Source organism: Salmo salar, chromosome ssa19 (assembly GCF_905237065.1).
Source record: "Salmo salar chromosome ssa19, Ssal_v3.1, whole genome shotgun sequence".
NCBI lineage: Eukaryota > Metazoa > Chordata > Actinopteri > Salmoniformes > Salmonidae > Salmo > Salmo salar.
In genome coordinates, this window is record NC_059460.1 from 34,511,314 (window position 1) to 34,535,615 (window position 24,302).

Genomic DNA, 24,302 nt, shown 5'->3' on the forward strand with positions numbered 1-24,302 from the left:
TTTTCTTTAGGAATGTAGTGAAGTAAAAGCAAAAGTTGTCAAACATAATTAGTTTTTTGGTATCTGTACTTTACTATTTAAGTAAAAATACTTGTAAGTACTTTACACCACTGCATCAGATGACCTGGCCTCCAGACTCACCCGACCTCAACCCAATTGAGATGGTTTAGGAGAAGTTGGACCGCAGAGTGAAGGAAAAGCGGCTAACAAGTGCTCAGCATATGTGGGAACTCCTTCAAAATGGTTGGGAAAGCATTCCAGGTGAAGCTGTTTGAGAGAATGCCAAAGAGTGTGCAAAGCTGTCATCAAGGCAAACTGTGGCTATTTTAAAGAATCTCAAATATAAAATATTTTGATTTGTTTAACACTTTTTTGGTTACTACATGATTCCATATGTGTTATTTCATAGTTTTGATGTCTTCACTATTATTCTACAATGTAGAAAATAGTAAAAATAAAGAAAAAAACCTTGAATGAGTAGGTGTTCTAAACTTTTGACTGGTACTGTATATAATAATAATGTGTTTATTTGCTCATTTATTTTAGTCTACGTGTCTGTTACATAGTAGACTTACTGTACAAAGCCCGGACTTTGTAACCTCTATGATTGGACCGGTCAGATTTCTCTCTCTCTGTTCTGGAACTCTGTCCTGAGGGAAGCCGACCAACTGTGACGGTCACTCACCAGAAATAAGACCAAAAATTTGACTTCCCTGAGCTGGATCCTTTTTTTGAACTTCCCAAGGCAGCTTTATTCATGTATATACTTGAACAAAAATATCAACGCAACATATAAAGTGTTGGTCTCATGTTTAAAAGATCCCAGATATGTTCCATTCGCATATTTCTCCTTTGCCAAGATAATCCATCCACCTGGCAGGTGTGGCATATCAAGAAGCTGATTAAACAGCATGATTATTACACAGGTGCACCTTCTGCTGGGGACAATAAAAGGCCACTCTAAAATATGCAGTTTTGTCACACAACACAATGCCACAGATGTCTCAAGTTTTGAGGGAGTGTGTAATTGGCATGCTGACTGCAGGAATGTCCACCAGAGCTGTTGCTAGAGAATTTAATGTTAATTTCTCTACCATAAGCCACCTCCAACGTAGTTTTAGAGAATTTGGCAGTACGTCCAACCAGCTTCACGTGTAACTACGCCAGCCCAGGACCTCCACATCCGGCTTCCTCACCTGCGGTATGGTCTTAGACCAGCCACCTGGACAGCTGATGCGCGCTCGTCATCCTCACCAGGGTCTTAAACCGACTTCAGTGGGCAAATGCTCACCTTCGATGGCCACTGGCACAATGGAGAAGTGTGCCCTTCACAGATGTATGGTGTCGTGTGGGTGAACGGTTTGCTGATGTTAACGTTGTGAACAGAGTGGCCCCATGGTGGCGGTCGGGTTATGTTATTGCTCCAGTCTCAACTGTTCTGCCTGCGGCTATGGAACCCTGACCTGTTCACCGGACGTGCTTGTTGCACCCTCGACAACTACTATGATTATTATTATTTGACCATGCTGGTCATTTATGAACATTTTAACATCTTGACCATGTTCTGTTATAATATCCACCCTGCACAGCCAGAAGAGGACTGGCCACCCCTCATAGCCTGGTTCCTCTCTAGGTTTCTTCCTAGGTTTTTGGCCTTTCTAGGGAGTTTTTCCTAGGGAGTTTTTCCTAGCCACCGTGCTTCTTTCACATGCATTGCTTGCTGTTTGGGGTTTTAGGCTGGGTTTCTGTACAGCACTTTGAGATATCAGCTGATGTACGAAGGGCTATATAAATAAATTTGATTTGATTTGGGCAGGAATAAGCTACGGACAGCGAACACAATGTCACCCATTGAGCATGTTTGGGATGCTCTGGATCGACATGTACGACATCATGTTCCAGTTCCCGCCTTTATCTAGCAATTTCACACAGCCATTGAAGAGGAGTGGGACAACATTCCACAGGCCACAATCAACAGCCTGATCAACTCTATGCGAAGGAGATGTGTCATGCTGCATGGGGCCAAATTATGGTCACACCAGATACTGACAGGTTTCTGATCCACGTATCTACTTTATTTTTTTAAAGGTATCTGTGACCAACAGATGCATATCTGTATTCCCAGTCATGTTAAACCTCTAGATTAAGGCCTAATTTATTTATTTGAATTTACTGACTTCCTTGTATGAACTGTAACTCACTAAAATCTTTGAAATTGTTGCATGTTAAATTTATTTTTGTTCAATGTATGTTCAATATTCCAGACTCTGATATTTCTTAATTTCTTTCTTTTTACTTTTTGTATTATGTGTGTATTGCTAGAAACACTCGCATTTTGCTGCGCCTTCGATAACATCTGCAAATCTGTGTACTTGACCTATAACCTTTGATTTGATTTAACAGAAGGCTTTCTTTTTTTCTATGCACAGTAAGCTTTCAAAATGTAAAATTATGTTTTCTTACAAAAACGGAGATGAGATGTTGATCATTCCTATTATTTTGTAGTCTCGGCATTGGGCTTACTGTTGGCTTTTTTTTATAGAAAGATCTAACTCTCGATGAGAATGTTTATATTACATTTTTATAATGAAATGGGAACAATAACAGTAGAAGAATATATATTGTGTAAGCCCCATAACAAAGTCAGGTGTTTTAGAAGTGTAGGCTATTTTATTTTTTGTCTACACTATTTTCCTCAAATTAATCTTTGAATTGTGAATTGAATCCTTCTGCTTTTTCTGCTGGTTTTAAAGATGCACTATGGAGAAATCGCTCCGCCATTTCCTGGTTGCTAAAATTCTAATAGTTCGACTAATTTCAGTTTGTGACAAAACAAGCAGGTCTAGTGTAGAGAATCATTGTACCATCTAAACCGCTGTGAAATATATTTTCCATAACCAAAAATATAGTATTTTTAAGCTCTTGTACAAAAACCAAAAGTAAACGACGCAAAAACGAAACTTAAGAAATTGAAGAATATAAATAGAACATATACACAGCTTCTTAGACTTGCTTTCAATGAATGACACATCTATAACTCACATTTCTATGTGAATTTGGTGGTCTCCCAAAAAGTTACACATTGCAGGTTTTAAAGGGAGAAGGACCAGCAGGAAGGGTTTCGTTGCTGACATCATAGGTGCGTTCAGTTCGCTTGAACGTTTGCTACGTTGTGGAACGGTTTGTATTTAACGACGTTTCTCCAAAACGTTCTTGAACATACTTTTCAGGTGTGACTTGAAGCAATGAGTTACGTATTTAAAGGGAAGTGGTCATGTCGACTGTGTTCCCCAACCCAACCCGTTTTTCAACTGATCCTAGAGTACAGCACCGTTTCAGAACGTAAAAACATAGTAAACGCAGCCCGGAGGTGTAATCGTTATCATTCCTATTCGCAACTAAAACTAGAGTTTCTATTGGACAAATTCAGGTATGTCCCGCCCCATTTGTTCGCTTCCGTTTTAAGAAACGTTTCGCAACAGAATCTGCTTAAATAATACGCCCCCAGAGACATAAGGCGTCGTAACACTGACAGCGTTATGCTACACAGTCTGATCGATGGATAGACCCGTGCTACAAAACATCCCGAAGACTGGAATTAACCAAATGTACCTAAACTCCTATTACCGTGTAAAATAAAGTAAACAACGGAATACGTGTGATGAAATTATTGGGTGTTAAATCGTCGGGAAACGGTTTTCCGTTTCACTGTGTGGCGTGGCAGGCTGGGCTGGATCTGTGTGTGGATCACCTCCAAACTAAATCAGTACCAGGACGCGTGTAAATGATTGGTTTTAAATACCGTAACACACTAGTTAGTTAACGTTACTTCCAACTGCAAACATGGAGACTAAACTTAAGACTGCAGCTCAGACTGCTCTGGACTTGGAGCGAGAAAGACAGTATTGTGAACTTTGTGGGAAAATGGAGAATCTCCTTAAGTGCGGCCGCTGCCGAAACTCGTTCTACTGCAGCAAGGAGCACCAGAAGCAGCACTGGAAAATGCACAAGGTGAACTGTAAAGAATCCGAGGAAAACCCGCAGGTTTCTAAACAGAAGCCTGCTGAACCTCCGGTACCGTCTGGGGGGGTAAAGGGACAGACACCGCAACTAAAGACACGCGTCCAACCCGATAACACCGCATCTCCGAGAGGAGAGACTAGAATGAAAGGTTTTATAACTAACGCAGAGTGCGCTGGGTCGTCGCTCGGTAAACCGGGCGGGTCGAATACCAAACCTAACGGACAGACCAGCACCCGGTCCACGCCTCAGAACCTCGCCATTGAGTACATCGTCCCGTGTATGATTAAGCATGGGATATGTGTTGTTGACAACTTCCTCGGCGGTGAAACGGGGCAGGCCATCTTGGAAGACGTCAAATTGTTGCATAAAACCGGGAAGTTTACCGACGGTCAGTTGGTCAGTCAGAAAACGGACTCCACTAAAGATATTCGAGGAGATAAGATCACATGGATTGAGGGCCGAGAGGCCGGATGTGAGAAGATCTGCTTCCTCATGAGCCGGATGGATGATCTGGTCAGACATTGTAATGGTCAGCTGGGGAACTTTACAATAAATGGAAGGACTAAAGTAAGTAGGCAGGTTAAGTTAAAGCTGCATTATGAAACGTTTTGTCCAACGAGACCAAATTCACATAGAATTGTAAGTTATAGATCTGTCATTCTCATTGAAAGCAAGTATAAGATGCTGTAGCTCTGTTATGCGTGGTTGTTATTTCTATGCACACCTTTACGTGTCGTTTTTGCGTTTTCTACTTTCGGTTTGTACCCCACCGTCAAAACAGTTGAAAATACAATATTTTTTGCTTATGTTCAATTTATTTCACAGCGGTTTTGTTTAGATGGTACAATGATTCTCTACACTAGAACTGCTTGTTTTGTCACAAACTGAAATTAGTCGAACTACTAGAATTTTAGCAACCAGGAAATTGCAGAATGATTTCAGCGTAGTGCATCTCAGCGTCATATTGCCTGTAGTCGTCATATAGCGTCATATAGCCTGTAGTCGTCATATAGCCTGTAGTCGTCATATAGCGTCATATAGCCTGTAGTCGTCATATAGTGTCATATAGCCTTTAGTCGTCATATAGCTTCATATAGCCTGTAGTCGTCATGTAGCCTGTAGTCGTCATGTAGCCTGTAGTTGTTATATAGCGTCATATAGCCTGTAGTCGTCATATAGCCTGTAGTCATCATATAGTCTGTAGTCGTCATATAGTCTGTAGTCGTGATATAGCCTGTAGTCGTCATGTAGCCTGTAGTTGTCATAGCGTCATATAGCCTGTAGTCGTCATATAGCGTCATATAGCCTGTAGTCGTCATATAGCGTCATTTTGCCTGTAGTCGTCATATAGCCTGTAGTCGTCATATAGCCTGTAGTCGTCATATAGCCTGTAGTCGTCATATAGCGTCATATAGCCTGTAGTCGTCATGTACTGTCTTATAGCCTGTAGTCGTCATTTAGCCTGTAGTCGTCATTTAGCCTGTAGTCGTCATATAGCATCATATAGCCTGTAGTTGTCATTTAGCCTGTAGTCGTCATATAGCGTCATATAGCCTGTAGTCGTCATATAGCGTCATAGCCTGTAGTCGTCATATAGCCTGTAGTCGTCATATAGCCTGTAGCCGTCAAATAGCCTGTAGTCGTCATATAGCCTGTAGCCGTCAAATAGCCTGTAGTCATCATATAGCGTCGTATAGCCTGTAGTCGTCATATAGCGTCATATAGCCTGTTGTCGTCATATAGCGTCATATAGCCTGTAGTTGTCATATAGCGTCATATAGCTTGTAGTCGTTATATAGCGTCTTATACCCTGTAGTCATCATATACCCTGTAGTCGTCATATAGCCTGTAGTCGTCATGTAGCGTCTTATAGCCTGTAGTCGTCATATAGCCTGTAGCCGTCTTATAGCCTGTAGCCGTCAAATAGCCTGTAGTCGTCATGTACCGTCTTATAGCCTGTAGTCGTCATTTAGCCTGTAGTCGTCATATAGCCTGTAGTCGTTATATAGTGTCATATAGCCTGTAGTCGTCATATAGCGTCATAGCCTGTAGTCGTCATATAGCCTGTAGTCGTCATATAGCGTCATATAGCCTGTAGCCGTCATATAGCCTGTAGCCGTAAAATATCCTGTAGTCATCATATAGCGTCATATAGCCTGTAGTCGTAATATAGCGTCATATAAACTGTAGTCATCATATAGCGTGTAGTCATCATATAGTCTAGTCGTCATATAGCCTGTAGTCGTCATATAGCGTCATATAGCCTGTAGTCATCATATAGCATCATATAGCCTGTAGTCATATAGCGTCATGTAGCCTGTAGTCGTCATATAGCCTGTAGTCGTCATATAGCGTCATATAGCCTGTAGTCGTCATGTAGCGTGTAGTCGTCATGTAGCGTGTAGTCGTCATGTAGCGTCATAGCCTGTAGTCGTCATATAGCCTGTAGTCGTCATGTAGCAACATATAGCCTGTAGTCGTCATGTAGCGTCATATAGCCTGTAGTCGTCATTTTGCCTGTAGTCGTCATGTAGCCTGTAGTCGTCATGTAGCCTGTAGTCTTCATGTAGCCTGTAGTCGTCATGTAGCCTGTAGTCGTCATGTAGCGTGTAGTAGTCATGTAGCTTCATAGCCTGTAGTCGTCATATAGCCTGTAGTCGTCATGTAGCATGTAGTCGTCATGTAGTGTGATAGCCTGTAGTCGTCATATAGCCTGTAGTCGTCATATAGCCTGTAGTCGTCATGTAGCGTCATATAGCCTGTAGTCGTCATGTAGCGTCATATAGCCTGTAGTCGTCATGTAGCGTCATATAGCCTGTAGTCGACATATAGCCTGTAGTTGTCATATAGCATCATATAGCCTGTAGTCGTCATATAGCCTGTAGTCGTCATATAGCCTGTAGTCGTCATATAGCCTGTAGTCGTCATATAGCGTCATGTAGCCTGTAGTCGTCATATAGCCTGTAGTCGTCATATAGCCTGTAGTCGTCATATAGCCTGTAGTTGTCATATAGCCTGTAGTCGTCATGTAGCTTCATATAGCCTGTCGTCGTCATGTACCGTCTTATAGCCTGTAGTCGTCATTTAGCCTGTAGTCGTCATTTAGCCTTTAGTCGTCATTTAGCCTGTAGTCGTCATGTAGTGTGTAGTCGTCATGTAGCGTCATAGCCTGTAGTCGTCATATAGCCTGTAGTCGTCATGTAGCGTCATATAGCCTGTAGTCGTCATGTAGCGTCATATAGCCTGTAGTCGTCATGTAGTGTCATATAGCCTGTAGTCGTCATATAGTCTGTAGTCGTGATATAGCCTGTAGTCGTCATGTAGCCTGTAGTTGTCATAGCGTCATATAGCGTCATATAGCCTGTAGTCGTCATATAGCCTGTAGTCGTCATATAGCCTGTAGTCGTCATATAGCCTGTAGTCGTCATATAGCGTCATATAGCCTGTAGTCGTCATGTACTGTCTTATAGCCTGTAGTCGTCATGTAGTCGTCATTTAGCCTGTAGTCGTCATTTAGCCTGTAGTCGTCATTTAGCCTGTAGTCGTCATATAGCATCATATAGCCTGTAGTTGTCATTTAGCCTGTAGTCGTCATATAGCGTCATATAGCCTGTAGTCGTCATATAGCCTGTAGTTGTCATATAGCGTCATATAGCCTGTAGTCGTCATGTAGCGTCATATAGCCTGTAGTCATCATATAGCCTGTAGTCGTCATATAGCATGTAGTCGACATATAGCGTCATATAGCCTGTAGTCGTCATATAGCCTGTAGTTGTCAAATAGCCTATAGACGTCATGTAGCGTCATATAGCCTGTAGTCGTCATGTAGTGTCATATAGCCTGTAGTCATCATATAGCCTGTAGTCGTCATATAGCCTGTAGTCGTCATATAGCCTGTAGTCGTCATATAGCGTCATATAGCCTGTAGTCGTCATATAGCCTGTAGTCGTCATATAGCGTCATATAGCCTGTAGTTGTCATATAGCGTCATATAGCCTGTACTCGTCATATAGCCTGTAGTCGTCATATAACGTCATATAGCCTGTAGTCGTCATATAGCGTCATATAGCCTGTAGTTGTCATATAGCCTGTACTCGTCATATAGCCTGTAGTCGTCATATAACGTCATATAGCCTGTAGTCGTCATTTAGCCTGTAGTCGTCATTTAGCCTGTAGTCGTCATTTAGCCTGTAGTCGTCATATAGCGTCATATAGCCTGTAGGCGTCATGTAGCCTGTAGTCGTCATGTAGCGTGTAGTCGTCATGTAGCGTCATAGCCTGTAGTCGTCATATTGCCTGTAGTCGTCATATAGCGTCATATAGCCTGTAGTCGTCATGTAGCGTCATATAGCCTGTAGTCGTCATGTAGCGTCATATAGCCTGTAGTCGTCATATAGCCTGTAGTCGTCATTTTGCCTGTAGTCGTCATTTTGCCTGTAGTCGTCATATAGCCTGTAGTCGTCATATAGCCTGTAGTCGTCATATAGCCTGTAGTCGTCATTTAGCCTGTAGTCGTCATTTAGCCTGTAGTCGTCATATAGCGTCATATAGCCTGTAGGCGCCATGTAGCCTGTAGTCGTCATGTAGCGTGTAGTCGTCATGTAGCGTCATAGCCTGTAGTCGTCATATTGCCTGTAGTCGTCATATAGCGTCATATCGCCTGTAGTCGTCATGTAGCGTCATATAGCCTGTAGTCGTCATTTTGCCTGTAGTCGTCATATAGCCTGTAGTCGTCATTTTGCCTGTAGTCGTCATATAGCCTGTAGTCGTCATATAGCGTCATTTAGCCTGTAGTCGTCATTTAGCCTGTAGTCGTCATTTAGCTGTAGTCGTCATATAGCGTCATATAGCCTGTAGGCGTCATGTAGCCTGTAGTCGTCATGTAGCGTGTAGTCGTCATGTAGCGTCATAGCCTGTAGTCGTCATATTGCCTGTAGTCGTCATATAGCGTCATATAGCCTGTAGTCGTCATGTAGCGTCATATAGCCTGTAGTCGTCATGTAGCGTCATATAGCCTGTAGGCGTCATGTAGCCTGTAGTCGTCATATAGCCTGTAGTCGTCATATAGCGTCATTTAGCCTGTAGTCGTCATTTAGCCTGTAGTCGTCATTTAGCTGTAGTCGTCATATAGCGTCATATAGCCTGTAGTCGTCATATAGCCTGTAGTCTTCATATAGCCTGTAGTCGTCATATAGCGTCATATAGCCTGTAGTCGTCATATAGCCTGTAGTCGTCATGTAGCCTGTAGTCGTCATGTACCGTTTTATAGCCTGTAGTCGTCATGCAGTCGTCATTTAGCCTGTAGTCGTCATTTAGCCTGTAGTCGTCATTTAGCCTGTAGTCGTCATGTAGCGTCTTATAGCCTGTAGTCGTCATGTAGTGTCATAGCCTGTAGTCGTCATATAGCCTGTAGCTGTCTTATAGCCTGTAGTCATGTAGTTGTCATTTAGCCTGTAGTCGTTATTTAGCCTGTAGTCATCATATAGCATCATATAGCCTGTAGTTGTCATTTAGCCTGTAGTCGTCATATAGTGTCATATAGCCTGTAGTTGTCATATAGCGTGTAGTCATCATATTGTCTAGTCGTCATGTAGCTTGTAGTCGTCATATAGCGTCATATAGCCTCACATAGCGCCATATATCATCACATAGCGTCATGTAGCCTGTAGTCGTCAAGTAGCCTGTAGTCGTCAAATAGCCTGTAGTCGTCAAATAGCCTGTAGTTGTCAAATAGCCTGTAGTCGTCATTTAGTGTCATAGCTTTTAGTCGTCATGTAGCGTGTAGTCGTCATGTAGCATCATAGCCTGTAGTCGTCATATAGCCTGTAGTCGTCATGTGGCGTCATAAAGCCTGTCGTTGTCATTTAGCCTGTAGTCGTCATATAGCCTGTAGTCGTCATATAGCGTCATATAGCCTGTAGTCGTCATATAGCCTGTAGTCGTCATGTAGCCTGTAGTCGTCATGTACCGTTTTATAGCCTGTAGTCGTCATGCAGTCGTCATTTAGCCTGTAGTCGTCATTTAGCCTGTAGTCGTCATTTAGCCTGTAGTCGTCATATAGCGTCATATAGGCTGTAGTCGTCATATAGCGTCATAGCCTGTAGTCGTCATATAGCCTGTAGTCGTCAAATAGCCTGTAATCATCATATAGCGTCATATAGCCTGTAGTCGTCATATAGCCTGTAGTCGTCATATAGCCTGTAGCCGTCATATAGCCTGTAATCATCATATAGCGTCGTATAGCCTGTAGTCGTCATATAGCGTCGTATAGCCTGTAGTCGTCATATAGCGTCGTATAGCCTGTAGTCGTCATATAGCGTCATATAGCTTGTAGTCGTTATATAGCGTCTTATACCCTGTAGTCATCATATAGCCTGTAGTCGTCATGTAGTCGTCATATAGCCTGTAGTCTTCATGTAGCGTCTTATAGTCTGTAGTCGTCATGTAGCGTCAAATAGCCTGTAGTAGTCATATAGCATCATATAGCCTGTAGTTGTCATTTAGCCTGTAGTCGTCATATAGTGTCATATAGCCTGTAGTCGTCATATAGCGTGTAGTCATCATATTGTCTAGTCGTCATGTAGCCTGTAGTCGTCATATAGCGTCATATAGCCTGTAGTCATCACATAGCGTCATGTAGCCTGAAGTCGTCATGTAGCCTGAAGTCGTCATGTAGCCTGAAGTCGTCATGTAGCCTGAAGTCGTCAAATAGCCTGTAGTCATCACATAGCGTCATGTAGCCTGTAGTCGTCATGTAGCCTGTCGTCGTCATGTAACCTGTCGTCGTCATGTAACCTGTCGTCGTCATGTAGCCTGTCGTCGTCATGTAGCGTCATGTAGCCTGTAGTCGTCATGTAGCGTCATGTAGCCTGTAGTCGTCATGTAGCGTCATGTAGCCTGTAGTCGTCATGTAGCGTCATGTAGCCTGTAGTCGTCATGTAGCCTGTAGTCGTCATGTAGCGTCATGTAGCCTGTAGTCGTCATGTAGCGTCATGTAGCCTGTAGTTGTCATATAGCCTGTAGTTGTCATATAGCCTGTAGTTGTCATATAGCCTGTAGTTGTCATATAGCCTGTAGTTGTCATATAGCCTGTAGTCGTCATATAGCGTCATGTAGCCGTCATATAGCGTCATGTAGCCGTCATATAGCCTGTAGCCGTCAAATAGCCTGTAGTCGTCATGTAGCCTGTAGTCGTCGTGTAGCGTCATGTAGCCTGTAGTTGTCGTGTAGCGTCATGTAGCCAGTAGTCGTCTGTAGCGTCATGTAGCCTGTAGTCGTCGTGTAGCGTCATGTAGCCTTTAGTCGTCATATAGCCTGTAGTCGTCATATAGCCTGTAGTCGTCATTTAGCGTCGTGTAGTCGTCATTTAGCGTCGTGTAGTCGTCATATAGCCTGTAGTCGTCTTATAGCCTGTAGTCGTCATGTAGCCTGTAGTCGTCATGTAGCGTCTTATAGCCTGTAGTCGTCATGTAGCGTCATAGCCTGTAGTCGTCATATAGCCTGTAGTAGTCATATAGCATCATATAGCCTGTAGTTGTCATTTAGCCTGTAGTCGTCATATAGTGTCATATAGCCTGTAGTCGTCATATAGCGTGTAGTCATCATATTGTCTAGTCGTCATGTAGCCTGTAGTCGTCATATAGCGTCATATAGCCTGTAGTCATCACATAGCGTCATGTAGCCTGAAGTCGTCATGTAGCCTGAAGTCGTCATGTAGCCTGATGTCGTCATGTAGCCTGAAGTCGTCAAATAGCCTGTAGTCGTCAAATAGCCTGTAGTCATCACATAGCGTCATGTAGCCTGTAGTCGTCATGTAGCCTGTCGTCGTCATGTAACCTGTCGTCGTCATGTAACCTGTCGTCGTCATGTAGCCTGTCGTCGTCATGTAGCGTCATGTAGCCTGTAGTCGTCATGTAGCGTCATGTAGCCTGTAGTCGTCATGTAGCCTGTAGTCGTCATGTAGCGTCATGTAGCCTGTAGTCGTCATGTAGCGTCATGTAGCCTGTAGTTGTCATATAGCCTGTAGTTGTCATATAGCCTGTAGTTGTCATATAGCCTGTAGTCGTCATTTAGCGTCGTGTAGTCGTCATTTAGCGTCGTGTAGTCGTCATATAGCCTGTAGTCGTCTTATAGCCTGTAGTCGTCATGTAGCCTGTAGTCGTCATGTAGCGTCTTATAGCCTGTAGTCGTCATGTAGCGTCATAGCCTGTAGTCGTCATATAGCCTGTAGCCGTCTTATAGCCTGTAGCCGTCAAATAGCCTGTAGTAGTCATATAGCATCATATAGCCTGTAGTTGTCATTTAGCCTGTAGTCGTCATATAGTGTCATATAGCCTGTAGTCGTCATATAGCGTGTAGTCATCATATTGTCTAGTCGTCATGTAGCCTGTAGTCGTCATATAGCGTCATATAGCCTGTAGTCATCACATAGCGTCATGTAGCCTGAAGTCGTCATGTAGCCTGAAGTCGTCATGTAGCCTGAAGTCGTCATGTAGCCTGAAGTCGTCATGTAGCCTGAAGTCGTCAAGTAGCCTGTAGTCGTCAAATAGCCTGTAGTCATCACATAGCGTCATGTAGCCTGTAGTCGTCATGTAGCCTGTCGTCGTCATGTAGCGTCATGTAGCCTGTAGTCGTCATGTAGCGTCATGTAGCCTGTAGTCGTCATGTAGCGTCATGTAGCCTGTAGTCGTCATGTAGCGTCATGTAGCCTGTAGTCGTCATGTAGCCTGTAGTCGTCATGTAGCGTCATGTAGCCTGTAGTCGTCATGTAGCGTCATGTAGCCTGTAGTTGTCATATAGCCTGTAGTTGTCATATAGCCTGTAGTTGTCATATAGCCTGTAGTCGTCATATAGCGTCATGTAGCCGTCATATAGCCTGTAGCCGTCAAATAGCCTGTAGTCGTCATGTAGCCTGTAGTCGTCGTGTAGCGTCATGTAGCCTGTAGTTGTCGTGTAGCGTCATGTAGCCAGTAGTCGTCTGTAGCGTCATGTAGCCTGTAGTCGTCGTGTAGCGTCATGTAGCCTTTAGTCGTCATATAGCCTGTAGTCGTCATATAGCCTGTAGTCGTCATATAGCCTGTAGTCGTCATTTAGCGTCGTGTAGTCGTCATTTAGCGTCGTGTAGTCGTCATATAGCCTGTAGTCGTCTTATAGCCTGTAGTCGTCATGTAGCCTGTAGTCGTCATGTAGCCTGTAGTCGTCATGTAGCCTGTAGTCGTCATGTAGCCTGTAGTCGTCATGTAGCCTGTAGTTGTCATTTAGCGTGTAGTCGTCATATAGCGTCATATAGCCTGTAGTCGTCATGTAGCCTGTAGTCGTCATGTAGCGTCATATAGCCTGTAGTCGTCATGTAGCGTCATATAGCCTGTAGTCGTCATGTAGCGTCATATAGACTGTAGTCGTCATATAGCCTGTAGTCGTCATATAGCCTATAGTCGTCATGTAGCCTGTAGTCGTCATGTAGCCTGTAGTCGTCATGTAGCCTGTAGTCGTCATATAGCCTGTAGTCGTCATGTAGCCTGTAGTCGTCATGTAGCCTGTAGTCGTCATGTAGCCTGTAGTCGTCATGTAGCCTGTAGTCGTCATGTAGCCTGTAGTCGTCATTTAGCCTGTAGTCGTCATATAGTGTCATATAGCCTGTAGTCGTCATATAGCGTCATATAGCCTGTAGTCGTCACATAGCGTCATGTAGCCTGTAGTCGTCATATAGCCTGTAGTCGTCATTTAGCCTGTAGTCGTCATATAGCGTCATATAGGCTGTAGTCGTCATATAGCGTCATAGCCTGTAGTCGTCATATAGCCTGTAGTCGTCAAATAGCCTGTAATCATCATATAGCGTCATATAGCCTGTAGTCGTCATATAGCCTGTAGCCGTCATATAGCCTGTAGTCATCATATAGCGTCGTATAGCCTGTAGTCGTCATATAGCGTCGTATAGCCTGTAGTCGTCATTTAGCGTCGTGTAGTCGTCATATAGCCTGTAGTCGTCTTGTAGCCTGTAGTCGTCTTGTAGCCTGTAGTTGTCATGTAGCCTGTAGTCGTCATGTAGCCTGTAGTCGTCATGTAGCCTGTAGTCGTCATGTAGCCTGTAGTCGTCATTTAGCCTGTAGTCGTCATTTAGCCTGTAGTCGTCATTTAGCCTGTAGTCGTCATTTAGCCTGTAGTTGTCATTTAGCGTGTAGTCGTCATATAGCGTCATATAGCCTGTAGTCGTCATGTAGCGTCATGTAGCCTGTAGTCGTCATGTAGCGTCATATAGCCTGTAGTCGTCATTTAGCCTGTAGTCGTCATATAGCGTCATATAGCCTGTAGTCATCACATAGCGTCATGTAGCCTGTAGTCGTCATATAGCCTGTAGTCGTCATTTAGCCTGTAGTCGTCATATAGCGTCATATAGGCTGTAGTCGTCATATAGCGTCATAGCCTGTAGTCGTCATATAGCCTGTAGTCGTCAAATAGCCTGTAATCATCATATAGCGTCATATAGCCTGTAGTCGTCATATAGCCTGTAGCCGTCAAATAGCCTGTAGTAGTCATGTAGTCGTCATTTAGCCTGTAGTCGTTATTTAGCCTGTAGTCATCATATAGCATCATATAGCCTGTAGTTGTCATTTAGCCTGTAGTCGTCATTTAGTGTCATATAGCCTGTAGTCGTCATATAGCGTGTAGTCATCATATTGTCTAGTCGTCATGTAGCCTGTAGTCGTCGTGTAGCGTCATGTAGCCTGTAGTTGTCGTGTAGCGTCATGTAGCCAGTAGTCGTCGTGTAGCGTCATGTAGCCTTTAGTCATCATATAGCCTGTAGTCGTCATTTAGCGTTGTGTAGTCGTCATTTAGCGTCGTGTAGTCGTCATATAGCCTGTAGTCGTCATGTAGCCTGTAGTCGTCATGTAGCCTGTAGTCGTCATGTAGCCTGTAGTCGTCATTTAGCCTGTAGTCGTCATTTAGCCTGTAGTCGTCATTTAGCCTGTAGTTGTCATTTAGCCTGTAGTTGTCATTTAGCGTGTAGTCGTCATATAGCGTCATATAGCCTGTAGTCGTCATATAGCCTGTAGCCGTCATATAGCCTGTAGTCATCATATAGCGTCGTATAGCCTGTAGTCGTCATATAGCGTCGTATAGCCTGTAGTCGTGATATAGCGTCGTATAGCCTGTAGTCGTCATATAGCGTCATAGCTTGTAGTCGTTATATAGCGTCTTATACCCTGTAGTCGTCATATAGCCTGTAGTCGTCATGTAGTCGTCATATAGCCTGTAGTCGTCATGTAGCGTCTTATAGCCTGTAGTCGTCATGTAGCGTCATAGCCTGTAGTCGTCATATAGCCTGTAGCCGTCTTATAGCCTGTAGCCGTCAAATAGCCTGTAGTAGTCATGTAGTCGTCATTTAGCCTGTAGTCGTTATTTAGCCTGTAGTCATCATATAGCATCATATAGCCTGTAGTTGTCATTTAGCCTGTAGTCGTCATTTAGTGTCATATAGCCTGTAGTCGTCATATAGCGTGTAGTCATCATATTGTCTAGTCGTCATGTAGCCTGTAGTCGTCGTGTAGCGTCATGTAGCCTGTAGTTGTCGTGTAGCGTCATGTAGCCAGTAGTCGTCGTGTAGCGTCATGTAGCCTTTAGTCATCATATAGCCTGTAGTCGTCATTTAGCGTTGTGTAGTCGTCATTTAGCGTCGTGTAGTCGTCATATAGCCTGTAGTCGTCATGTAGCCTGTAGTCGTCATGTAGCCTGTAGTCGTCATGTAGCCTGTAGTCGTCATGTAGCCTGTAGTCGTCATTTAGCCTGTAGTCGTCATTTAGCCTGTAGTTGTCATTTAGCCTGTAGTTGTCATTTAGCGTGTAGTCGTCATATAGCGTCATATAGCCTGTAGTCGTCATGTAGCGTCATGTAGCCTGTAGTCGTCATGTAGCGTCATATAGCCTGTAGTCGTCATGTAGCGTCATGTAGCGTCATATAGCCTGTAGTCGTCATGTAGCGTCATATAGACTGTAGTCGTCATATAGCCTGTAGTCGTCATGTAGCCTGTAGTCGTCATGTAGCCTGTAGTCGTCATGTGGCCTGTAGTCGTCATGTAGCCTGTAGTCGTCATGTAGCCTGTAGTCGTCATTTAGCCTGTAGTCGTCATTTAGCCTGTAGTCGTCATTTAGCCTGTAGTCGTCATATAGCCTGTAGTCGTCATATAGCGTGTAGTCATCATATTGTCTAGTCGTCATATAGCCTGTAGTCGTCATATAGCGTCATATAGCCTGTAGTCATCACATAGCGTCATGTAGCCTGTAGTCGTCATATAGCCTGTAGTCATCACATAGCGTCATGTAGCCTGTAGTCGTCATATAGCCTGTAGTCGTCATATAGCCTGTAGTCGTCATTTAGCGTCATGTAGCGTGTAGTCGTCATGTAGCGTGTAGTCGTCATGTAGCGTGTAGTCGTCATGTAGCGTGTATTCATCATATTGTCTAGTCGTCATATAGCCTGTAGTCGTCATATAGCGTCATATGGCCTGTAGTCATCACATAGCGTCATGTAGCCTGTAGTCGTCATATAGCCTGTAGTCGTCATATAGCCTGTAGTCGTCATGTAGCGTGTAGTCGTCATGTAGCCTGTAGTCGTCATGTAGCCTGTAGTCGTCATATAGCCTGTAGTCGTCATATAGCCTGTAGTCGTCATGTAGCCTGTAGTCGTCATGTAGCCTGTAGTCGTCATGTAGCCTGTAGTCGTCATATAGCGTCATGTAGCCTGTAGTCGTCATGTAGCGTCATTAGCCTGTAATCGTCATATAGCCTGTAGTCGTCATATAGCCTGTAGTCGTCATATAGCCTGTAGTCGTCATATAGCCTGTAGTTGTCATATACCCTGTAGTCGTCATATAGCGTCATGTAGCCGTCATATAGCCTGTAGCCGTCAAATAGCCTGTAGTCGTCATATAGCGTCATATTGCCTGTAGTCGTCATGTAGCCTGTAGTCGTCATGTAGCCTGTTGTCGTCGTGTAGCGTCATGTAGCCTGTAGTTGTCGTGTAGCATCATATAGCCAGTAGTCGTCGTGTAGCGTTATGTAGCCTGTAGTCGTCGTGTAGCGTCGTGTAGCCTGTAGTCGTCGTGTAGCCTGTCGTCGTCGTGTAGAGTCATATAGCCTGTAGTCGTCATGTAGCGTCATATAGCCTTGAGTCGTCGTGTAGCGTCATATAGCCTGGAGTCGTCATGTAGCGTCATATAGCCTGTAGTCATCATATAGCCTGTAGTTGTCATATAGCCTGTAGTCGTCATATTGCGTCATATAGCCTGTAGTCGTCATATAGCGTCATATAGCCTGTAGTCGTCATATAGCGTCATATAGCCTGTAGTCATCACATAGCGTCATGTAGCCTGTAGTCGTCATGTAGCCTGTAGTCGTCATGTAGCCTGTAGTCGTCATGTAGCCTGTAGTCGTCATTTAGCCTGTAGTCGTCATTTAGCCTGTAGTCGTCATATAGCGTCATGTAGCGTCATGTAGCCTGTAGTCGTCATGTAGCGTCATATAGCCTGTAGTCGTCATGTAGCGTCACATAGGCTGTAGTCGTCATGTAGCGTCATATATACTGTAGTCGTCATGTAGCCTGTAGTCGTCATGTAGCCTGTAGTCGTCATGTAGCCTGTAGTCGTCATTTAGCCTGTAGTCGTCATATAGTGTCATATAGCCTGTAGTCGTCATATAGCGTCATATAGCCTGTAGTCATCACATAGCGTCATGTAGCCTGTAGTCGTCATATAGCCTGTAGTCGTCATTTAGCCTGTAGTCGTCATATAGCGTCATATAGGCTGTAGTCGTCATATAGCGTCATAGCCTGTAGTCGTCATATAGCCTGTAGTCGTCAAATAGCCTGTAATCATCATATAGCGTCATATAGCCTGTAGTCGTCATATAGCCTGTAGCCGTCATATAGCCTGTAGCCATCATATAGCGTCGTATAGCCTGTAGTCGTCATATAGCGTCGTATAGCCTGTAGTCGTCATTTAGCGTCGTGTAGTCGTCATATAGCCTGTAGTCGTCTTGTAGCCTGTAGTCGTCTTGTAGCCTGTAGTTGTCATGTAGCCTGTAGTCGTCATGTAGCCTGTAGTCGTCATGTAGCCTGTAGTCATCATGTAGCCTGTAGTCGTCATTTAGCCTGTAGTCGTCATTTAGCCTGTAGTCGTCATTTAGCCTGTAGTCGTCATTTAGCCTGTAGTTGTCATTTAGCGTGTAGTCGTCATATAGCGTCATATAGCCTGTAGTCGTCATGTAGCGTCATGTAGCCTGTAGTCGTCATGTAGCGTCATATAGCCTGTAGTCGTCATGTAGCGTCATATAGCCTGTAGTTGTCATTTAGCCTGTAGTCGTCATATAGCGTCATATAGCCTGTAGTCATCACATAGCGTCATGTAGCCTGTAGTCGTCATATAGCCTGTAGTCGTCATTTAGCCTGTAGTCGTCATATAGCGTCATATAGGCTGTAGTCGTCATATAGCGTCATAGCCTGTAGTCGTCATATAGCCTGTAGTCGTCAAATAGCCTGTAATCATCATATAGCGTCATATAGCCTGTAGTCGTCATATAGCCTGTAGCCGTCATATAGCCTGTAGTCATCATATAGCGTCGTATAGCCTGTAGTCGTCATATAGCGTCGTATAGCCTGTAGTCGTCATATAGCGTCGTATAGCCTGTAGTCGTCATATAGCGTCGTATAGCTTGTAGTCGTTATATAGCGTCTTATACCCTGTAGTCGTCATATAGCCTGTAGTCGTCATGTAGCGTCTTATAGCCTGTAGTCGTCATGTAGCGTCATAGCCTGTAGTCGTCATATAGCCTGTAGCCGTCTTATAGCCTGTAGCCGTCAAATAGCCTGTAGTAGTCATGTAGTCGTCATTTAGCCTGTAGTCGTTATTTAGCCTGTAGTCATCATATAGCATCATATAGCCTGTAGTTGTCATTTAGCCTGTAGTCGTCATTTAGTGTCATATAGCCTGTAGTCGTCATATAGCGTGTAGTCATCATATTGTCTAGTCGTCATGTAGCCTGTAGTCGTCGTGTAGCGTCATGTAGCCTGTAGTTGTCGTGTAGCGTCATGTAGCCAGTAGTCGTCTGTAGCGTCATGTAGCCTGTAGTCGTCGTGTAGCGTCATGTAGCCTTTAGTCATCATATAGCCTGTAGTCGTCATTTAGCGTTGTGTAGTCGTCATTTAGCGTCGTGTAGTCGTCATATAGCCTGTAGTCGTCATGTAGCCTGTAGTCGTCATGTAGCCTGTAGTCGTCATGTAGCCTGTAGTCGTCATTTAGCCTGTAGTCGTCATTTAGCCTGTAGTTGTCATTTAGCCTGTAGTTGTCATTTAGCCTGTAGTCGTCATATAGCGTCATATAGCCTGTAGTCGTCATGTAGCGTCATGTAGCCTGTAGTCGTCATGTAGCGTCATATAGCCTGTAGTCGTCATGTAGCGTCATGTAGCGTCATATAGCCTGTAGTCGTCATGTAGCGTCATATAGACTGTAGTCGTCATATAGCCTGTAGTCGTCATGTAGCCTGTAGTCGTCATGTAGCCTGTAGTCGTCATGTAGCCTGTAGTCGTCATGTAGCCTGTAGTCGTCATTTAGCCTGTAGTCGTCATTTAGCCTGTAGTCGTCATTTAGCCTGTAGTCGTCATTTAGCCTGTAGTCGTCATATAGCCTGTAGTCGTCATATAGCCTGTAGTCATCATATTGTCTAGTCGTCATATAGCCTGTAGTCGTCATATAGCGTCATATAGCCTGTAGTCATCACATAGCGTCATGTAGCCTGTAGTCGTCATATAGCCTGTAGTCATCACATAGCGTCATGTAGCCTGTAGTCGTCATATAGCCTGTAGTCGTCATATAGCCTGTAGTCGTCATTTAGCGTCATGTAGCGTGTAGTCGTCATGTAGCGTGTAGTCGTCATGTAGCGTGTAGTCGTCATGTAGCGTGTATTCATCATATTGTCTAGTCGTCATATAGCCTGTAGTCGTCATATAGCGTCATATGGCCTGTAGTCATCACATAGCGTCATGTAGCCTGTAGTCGTCATATAGCCTGTAGTCATCATATAGCCTGTAGTCGTCATGTAGCCTGTAGTCGTCATGTAGCCTGTAGTCGTCATGTAGCCTGTAGTCGTCATATAGCCTGTAGTCGTCATGTAGCCTGTAGTCGTCATGTAGCCTGTAGTCGTCATATAGCGTCATGTAGCCTGTAGTCGTCATGTAGCGTCATTAGCCTGTAATCGTCATGTAGCGTCATATAGCCTGTAGTCGTCATATAGCCTGTAGTCGTCATATAGCCTGTAGTCGTCATATAGCCTGTAGTCGTCATATAGCCTGTAGTTGTCATATAGCCTGTAGTCGTCATATAGCGTCATGTAGCCGTCATATAGCCTGTAGCCGTCAAATAGCCTGTAGTCGTCATATAGCGTCATATTGCCTGTAGTCGTCATGTAGCCTGTAGTCGTCATGTAGCCTGTTGTCGTCGTGTAGCGTCATGTAGCCTGTAGTTGTCGTGGTAGCATCATATAGCCAGTAGTCGTGCGTGTAGCGTTATGTAGCCTGTAGTCGTGCGTGTAGCGTCGTGTAGCCTGTAGTCGTGCGTGTAGCCTGTCGTCGGTCGTGTAGAGTCATATAGCCTGTAGTCGTCATGTAGCGTCATATAGCCTGGAGTCGTGCGTGTAGCGTCATATAGCCTGGAGTCGTCATGTAGCGTCATATAGCCTGTAGTCATCATATAGCCTGTAGTTGTCATATAGCCTGTAGTCGTCATATTGCGTCATATAGCCTGTAGTCGTCATATAGCGTCATATAGCCTGTAGTCGTCATATAGCGTCATATAGCCTGTAGTCATCACATAGCGTCATGTAGCCTGTAGTCGTCATGTAGCCTGTAGTCGTCATGTAGCCTGTAGTCGTCATGTAGCCTGTAGTCGTCATTTAGCCTGTAGTCGTCATTTAGCCTGTAGTCGTCATATAGCGTCATGTAGCGTCATGTAGCCTGTAGTCGTCATGTAGCGTCATATAGCCTGTAGTCGTCATGTAGCGTCACATAGGCTGTAGTCGTCATGTAGCGTCATATATACTGTAGTCGTCATGTAGCCTGTAGTCGTCATGTAGCCTGTAGTCGTCATTTAGCCTGTAGTCGTCATATAGTGTCATATAGCCTGTAGTCGTCATATAGCGTGTAGTCATCATATTGTCTAGTCGTCATATAGCCTGTAGTCATCACATAGCGTCATGTAGCCTGTAGTCGTCATATAGCGTCATATAGCCTGTAGTCATCACATAGCGTCATGTAGCCTGTAGTCGTCATATAGCCTGTAGTCGTCATATAGCCTGTAGTCGTCATATAGCCTGTAGTCGTCATTTAGCGTCATGTAGCGTGTAGTCGTCATGTAGCGTGTAGTCGTCATGTAGCGTGTAGTCGTCATGTAGCGTGTATTCATCATATTGTCTAGTCGTCATATAGCCTGTAGTCGTCATATAGCGTCATATAGCCTGTAGTCATCACATAGCGTCATGTAGCCTGTAGTCGTCATGTAGCCTGTAGTCGTCATATAGCCTGTAGTCGTCATATAGCCTGTAGTCGTCATGTAGCGTCATATAGCCTGGAGTCGTCGTGTAGCGTCATATAGCCTGGAGTCGTCGTGTAGCGTCATATAGCCTGGAGTCGTCATGTAGCGTCATATAGCCTGTAGTCATCATATAGCCTGTAGTTGTCATATAGCCTGTAGTCGTCATATAGCGTCATATAGCCTGTAGTCGTCATATAGCGTCATATAGCCTGTAGTCATCACATAGCGTCATGTATCCTGTAGTCGTCATGTAGCCTGTAGTCGTCATGTAGCCTGTAGTCGTCATTTAGCCTGTAGTCGTCATTTAGCCTGTAGTTGTCATTTAGCCTGTAGTCGTCATTTAGCCTGTAGTCGTCATAGTGTCATATAGCCTGTAGTCGTCATATAGCGTGTAGTCATCATATTGTCTAGTCGTCATATAGCCTGTAGTCGTCATATAGCGTCATATAGCCTGTAGTCATCACATAGCGTCATGTAGCCTGTAGTCATCATATAGCCTGTAGTCGTCATATAGCGTCATATAGCCTGTAGTCATCACATAGCGTCATGTAGCCTGTAGTCGTCATATAGCCTGTAGTCGTCATGTAGCCTGTAGTCGTCATGTAGCGTGTAGTCGTCATATAGCCTGTAGTCGTCATGTAGCCTGTAGTCGTCATGTAGCCTGTAGTCGTCATTTAGCCCGTAGTCATCATATAGCGTCATGTAGCCTGTAGTCGTCATGTAGCGTCATTAGCCTGTAGTCGTCATGTAGCGTCATATAGCCTGTAGTCGTCATATAGCCTGTAGTTGTCATATATCCTGTAGTCGTCATATAGCCTGTAGTCGTCATATAGCCTGTAGTCGTCATATAGCCTGTAGTCATCATATAGCCTGTAGTTGTCATATAGCCTGTAGTCGTCATATAGCGTCATGTAGCCGTCATGTAGCCTGTAGCCGTCAAATAGCCTGTAGTCGTCATATAGCGTCATATTGCCTGTAGTCGTCATATTGCCTGTAGTCGTCATGTAGCCTGTAGTCGTCATGTAGCCTGTAGTCGTCGTGTAGCGTCATGGAGCCTGTAGTTGTCGTGTAGCATCATATAGCCAGTAGTCGTCGTGTAGCGTTATGTAGCCTGTAGTCGTCGTGTAGCGTCGTGTAGCCTGTAGTCGTCGTGTAGCCTGTCGTCGTCGTGTAGAGTCATATAGCCTGTAGTCGTCATGTAGCGTCATATAGCCTGGAGTCGTCGTGTAGCGTCATATAGCCTGGAGTCGTCATGTAGCGTCATATAGCCTGGAGTCGTCATGTAGCGTCATATAGCCTGTAGTCATCATATAGCCTGTAGTTGTCATATAGCCTGTAGTCGTCATATAGCCTGTAGTCGTCATATAGCGTCATATAGCCTGTAGTCGTCATATAGCGTCCATATAGCCTGTAGTCATCACATAGCGTCATGTAGCCTGTAGTCGTCATGTAGCCTGTAGTCGTCATTTAGCCTGTAGTCGTCATATAGCGTCATGTAGCCTGTAGTCGTCATGTAGCGTCATATAGCCTGTAGTCGTCATGTAGCGTCATATAGCCTGTAGTCGTCATATAGCCTGTAGTCGTCATATAGCCTGTAGTCGTCATATAGCCTGTTGTCGTCATATAGCCTGTAGTCATCATATAGCCTGTAGTTGTCATATAGCCTGTAGTCGTCATATAGCGTCATGTAGCCGTCATATAGCCTGTAGCCGTCAAATAGCCTGTAGTCGTCATATTGCCTGTAGTCGTCATATTGCCTGTAGTCGTCGTGTAGCGTCATGTAGCCTGTAGTTGTCGTGTAGCGTCATGTAGCCTGTAGTTGTCGTGTAGCATCATGTAGCCAGTAGTCGTCGTGTAGCGTTATGTAGCCTGTAGTCGTCGTGTAGCGTCGTGTAGCCTGTAGTCGTCGTGTAGCCTGTTGTCGTCGTGTAGAGTCATATAGCCTGTAGTCGTCATGTAGCGTCATATAGCCTGGAGTCGTCGTGTAGCGTCATATAGCCTGGAGTCGTCATGTAGCGTCATATAGCCTGGAGTCGTCATGTAGCGTCATATAGCCTGTAGTCATCATATAGCCTGTAGTTGTCATATAGCCTGTAGTCGTCATATAGCGTCATGTCGCCTGTAGTCGTCATGTAGCGTCATTAGCCTGTAGTCATCATGTAGCGTCATTAGCCTGTAGTCGTCATGTAGCGTCATATAGCCTGTAGTCGTCATATAGCCTGTAGTCGTCATATAGCCTGTAGTCATCATATAGCCTGTAGTTGTCATATAGCCTGTAGTCGTCATATAGCGTCATGTAGCCGTCATATAGCCTGTAGCCGTCAAATAGCCTGTAGTCGTCATATAGCGTCATATTGCCTGTAGTCGTCATGTAGCCTGTAGTCGTCATGTAGCCTGTTGTCGTGCGTGTAGCGTCATGTAGCCTGTAGTTGTCGTGTAGCATCATATAGCCAGTAGTCGTGCGTGTAGCGTTATGTAGCCTGTAGTCGTCGTGTGGCGTCGTGTAGCCTGTAGTCGTCGTGGTAGCCTGTCGTCGTCGTGTAGAGTCATATAGCCTGTAGTCGTCATGTAGCGTCATATAGCCTGGAGTCGTCGTGTAGCGTCATATAGCCTGGAGTCGTCATATAGCCTGTAGTCGTTATATAGCCTGTAGTCATCATATAGCGTCATGTAGCCTGTAGTCGTCATATACCCTGTAGTC

At 44.5% G+C, this 24,302-nt stretch overlaps 1 protein-coding gene across 2 annotated transcripts in view; it reads left to right on the forward strand.

The window, feature by feature from the left end:
• The first annotated feature begins 3,486 nt into the window (after positions 1–3,486).
• egln1a (egl-9 family hypoxia-inducible factor 1a) overlaps positions 3,487–24,302 on the forward strand; it is a 217,595-nt gene continuing 196,779 nt past the window's right edge. The window contains exon 1 of one of the 2 annotated variants that reach the window (XM_045702244.1): positions 3,487–4,590. In XM_045702244.1, coding sequence (XP_045558200.1) covers positions 3,844–4,590 — 747 coding nt within the window. In that variant the 5' untranslated portion in view covers positions 3,487–3,843. The remainder of the gene's footprint in view (positions 4,591–24,302) is intronic. The other variant, XM_045702243.1, reaches the window with a different exon arrangement.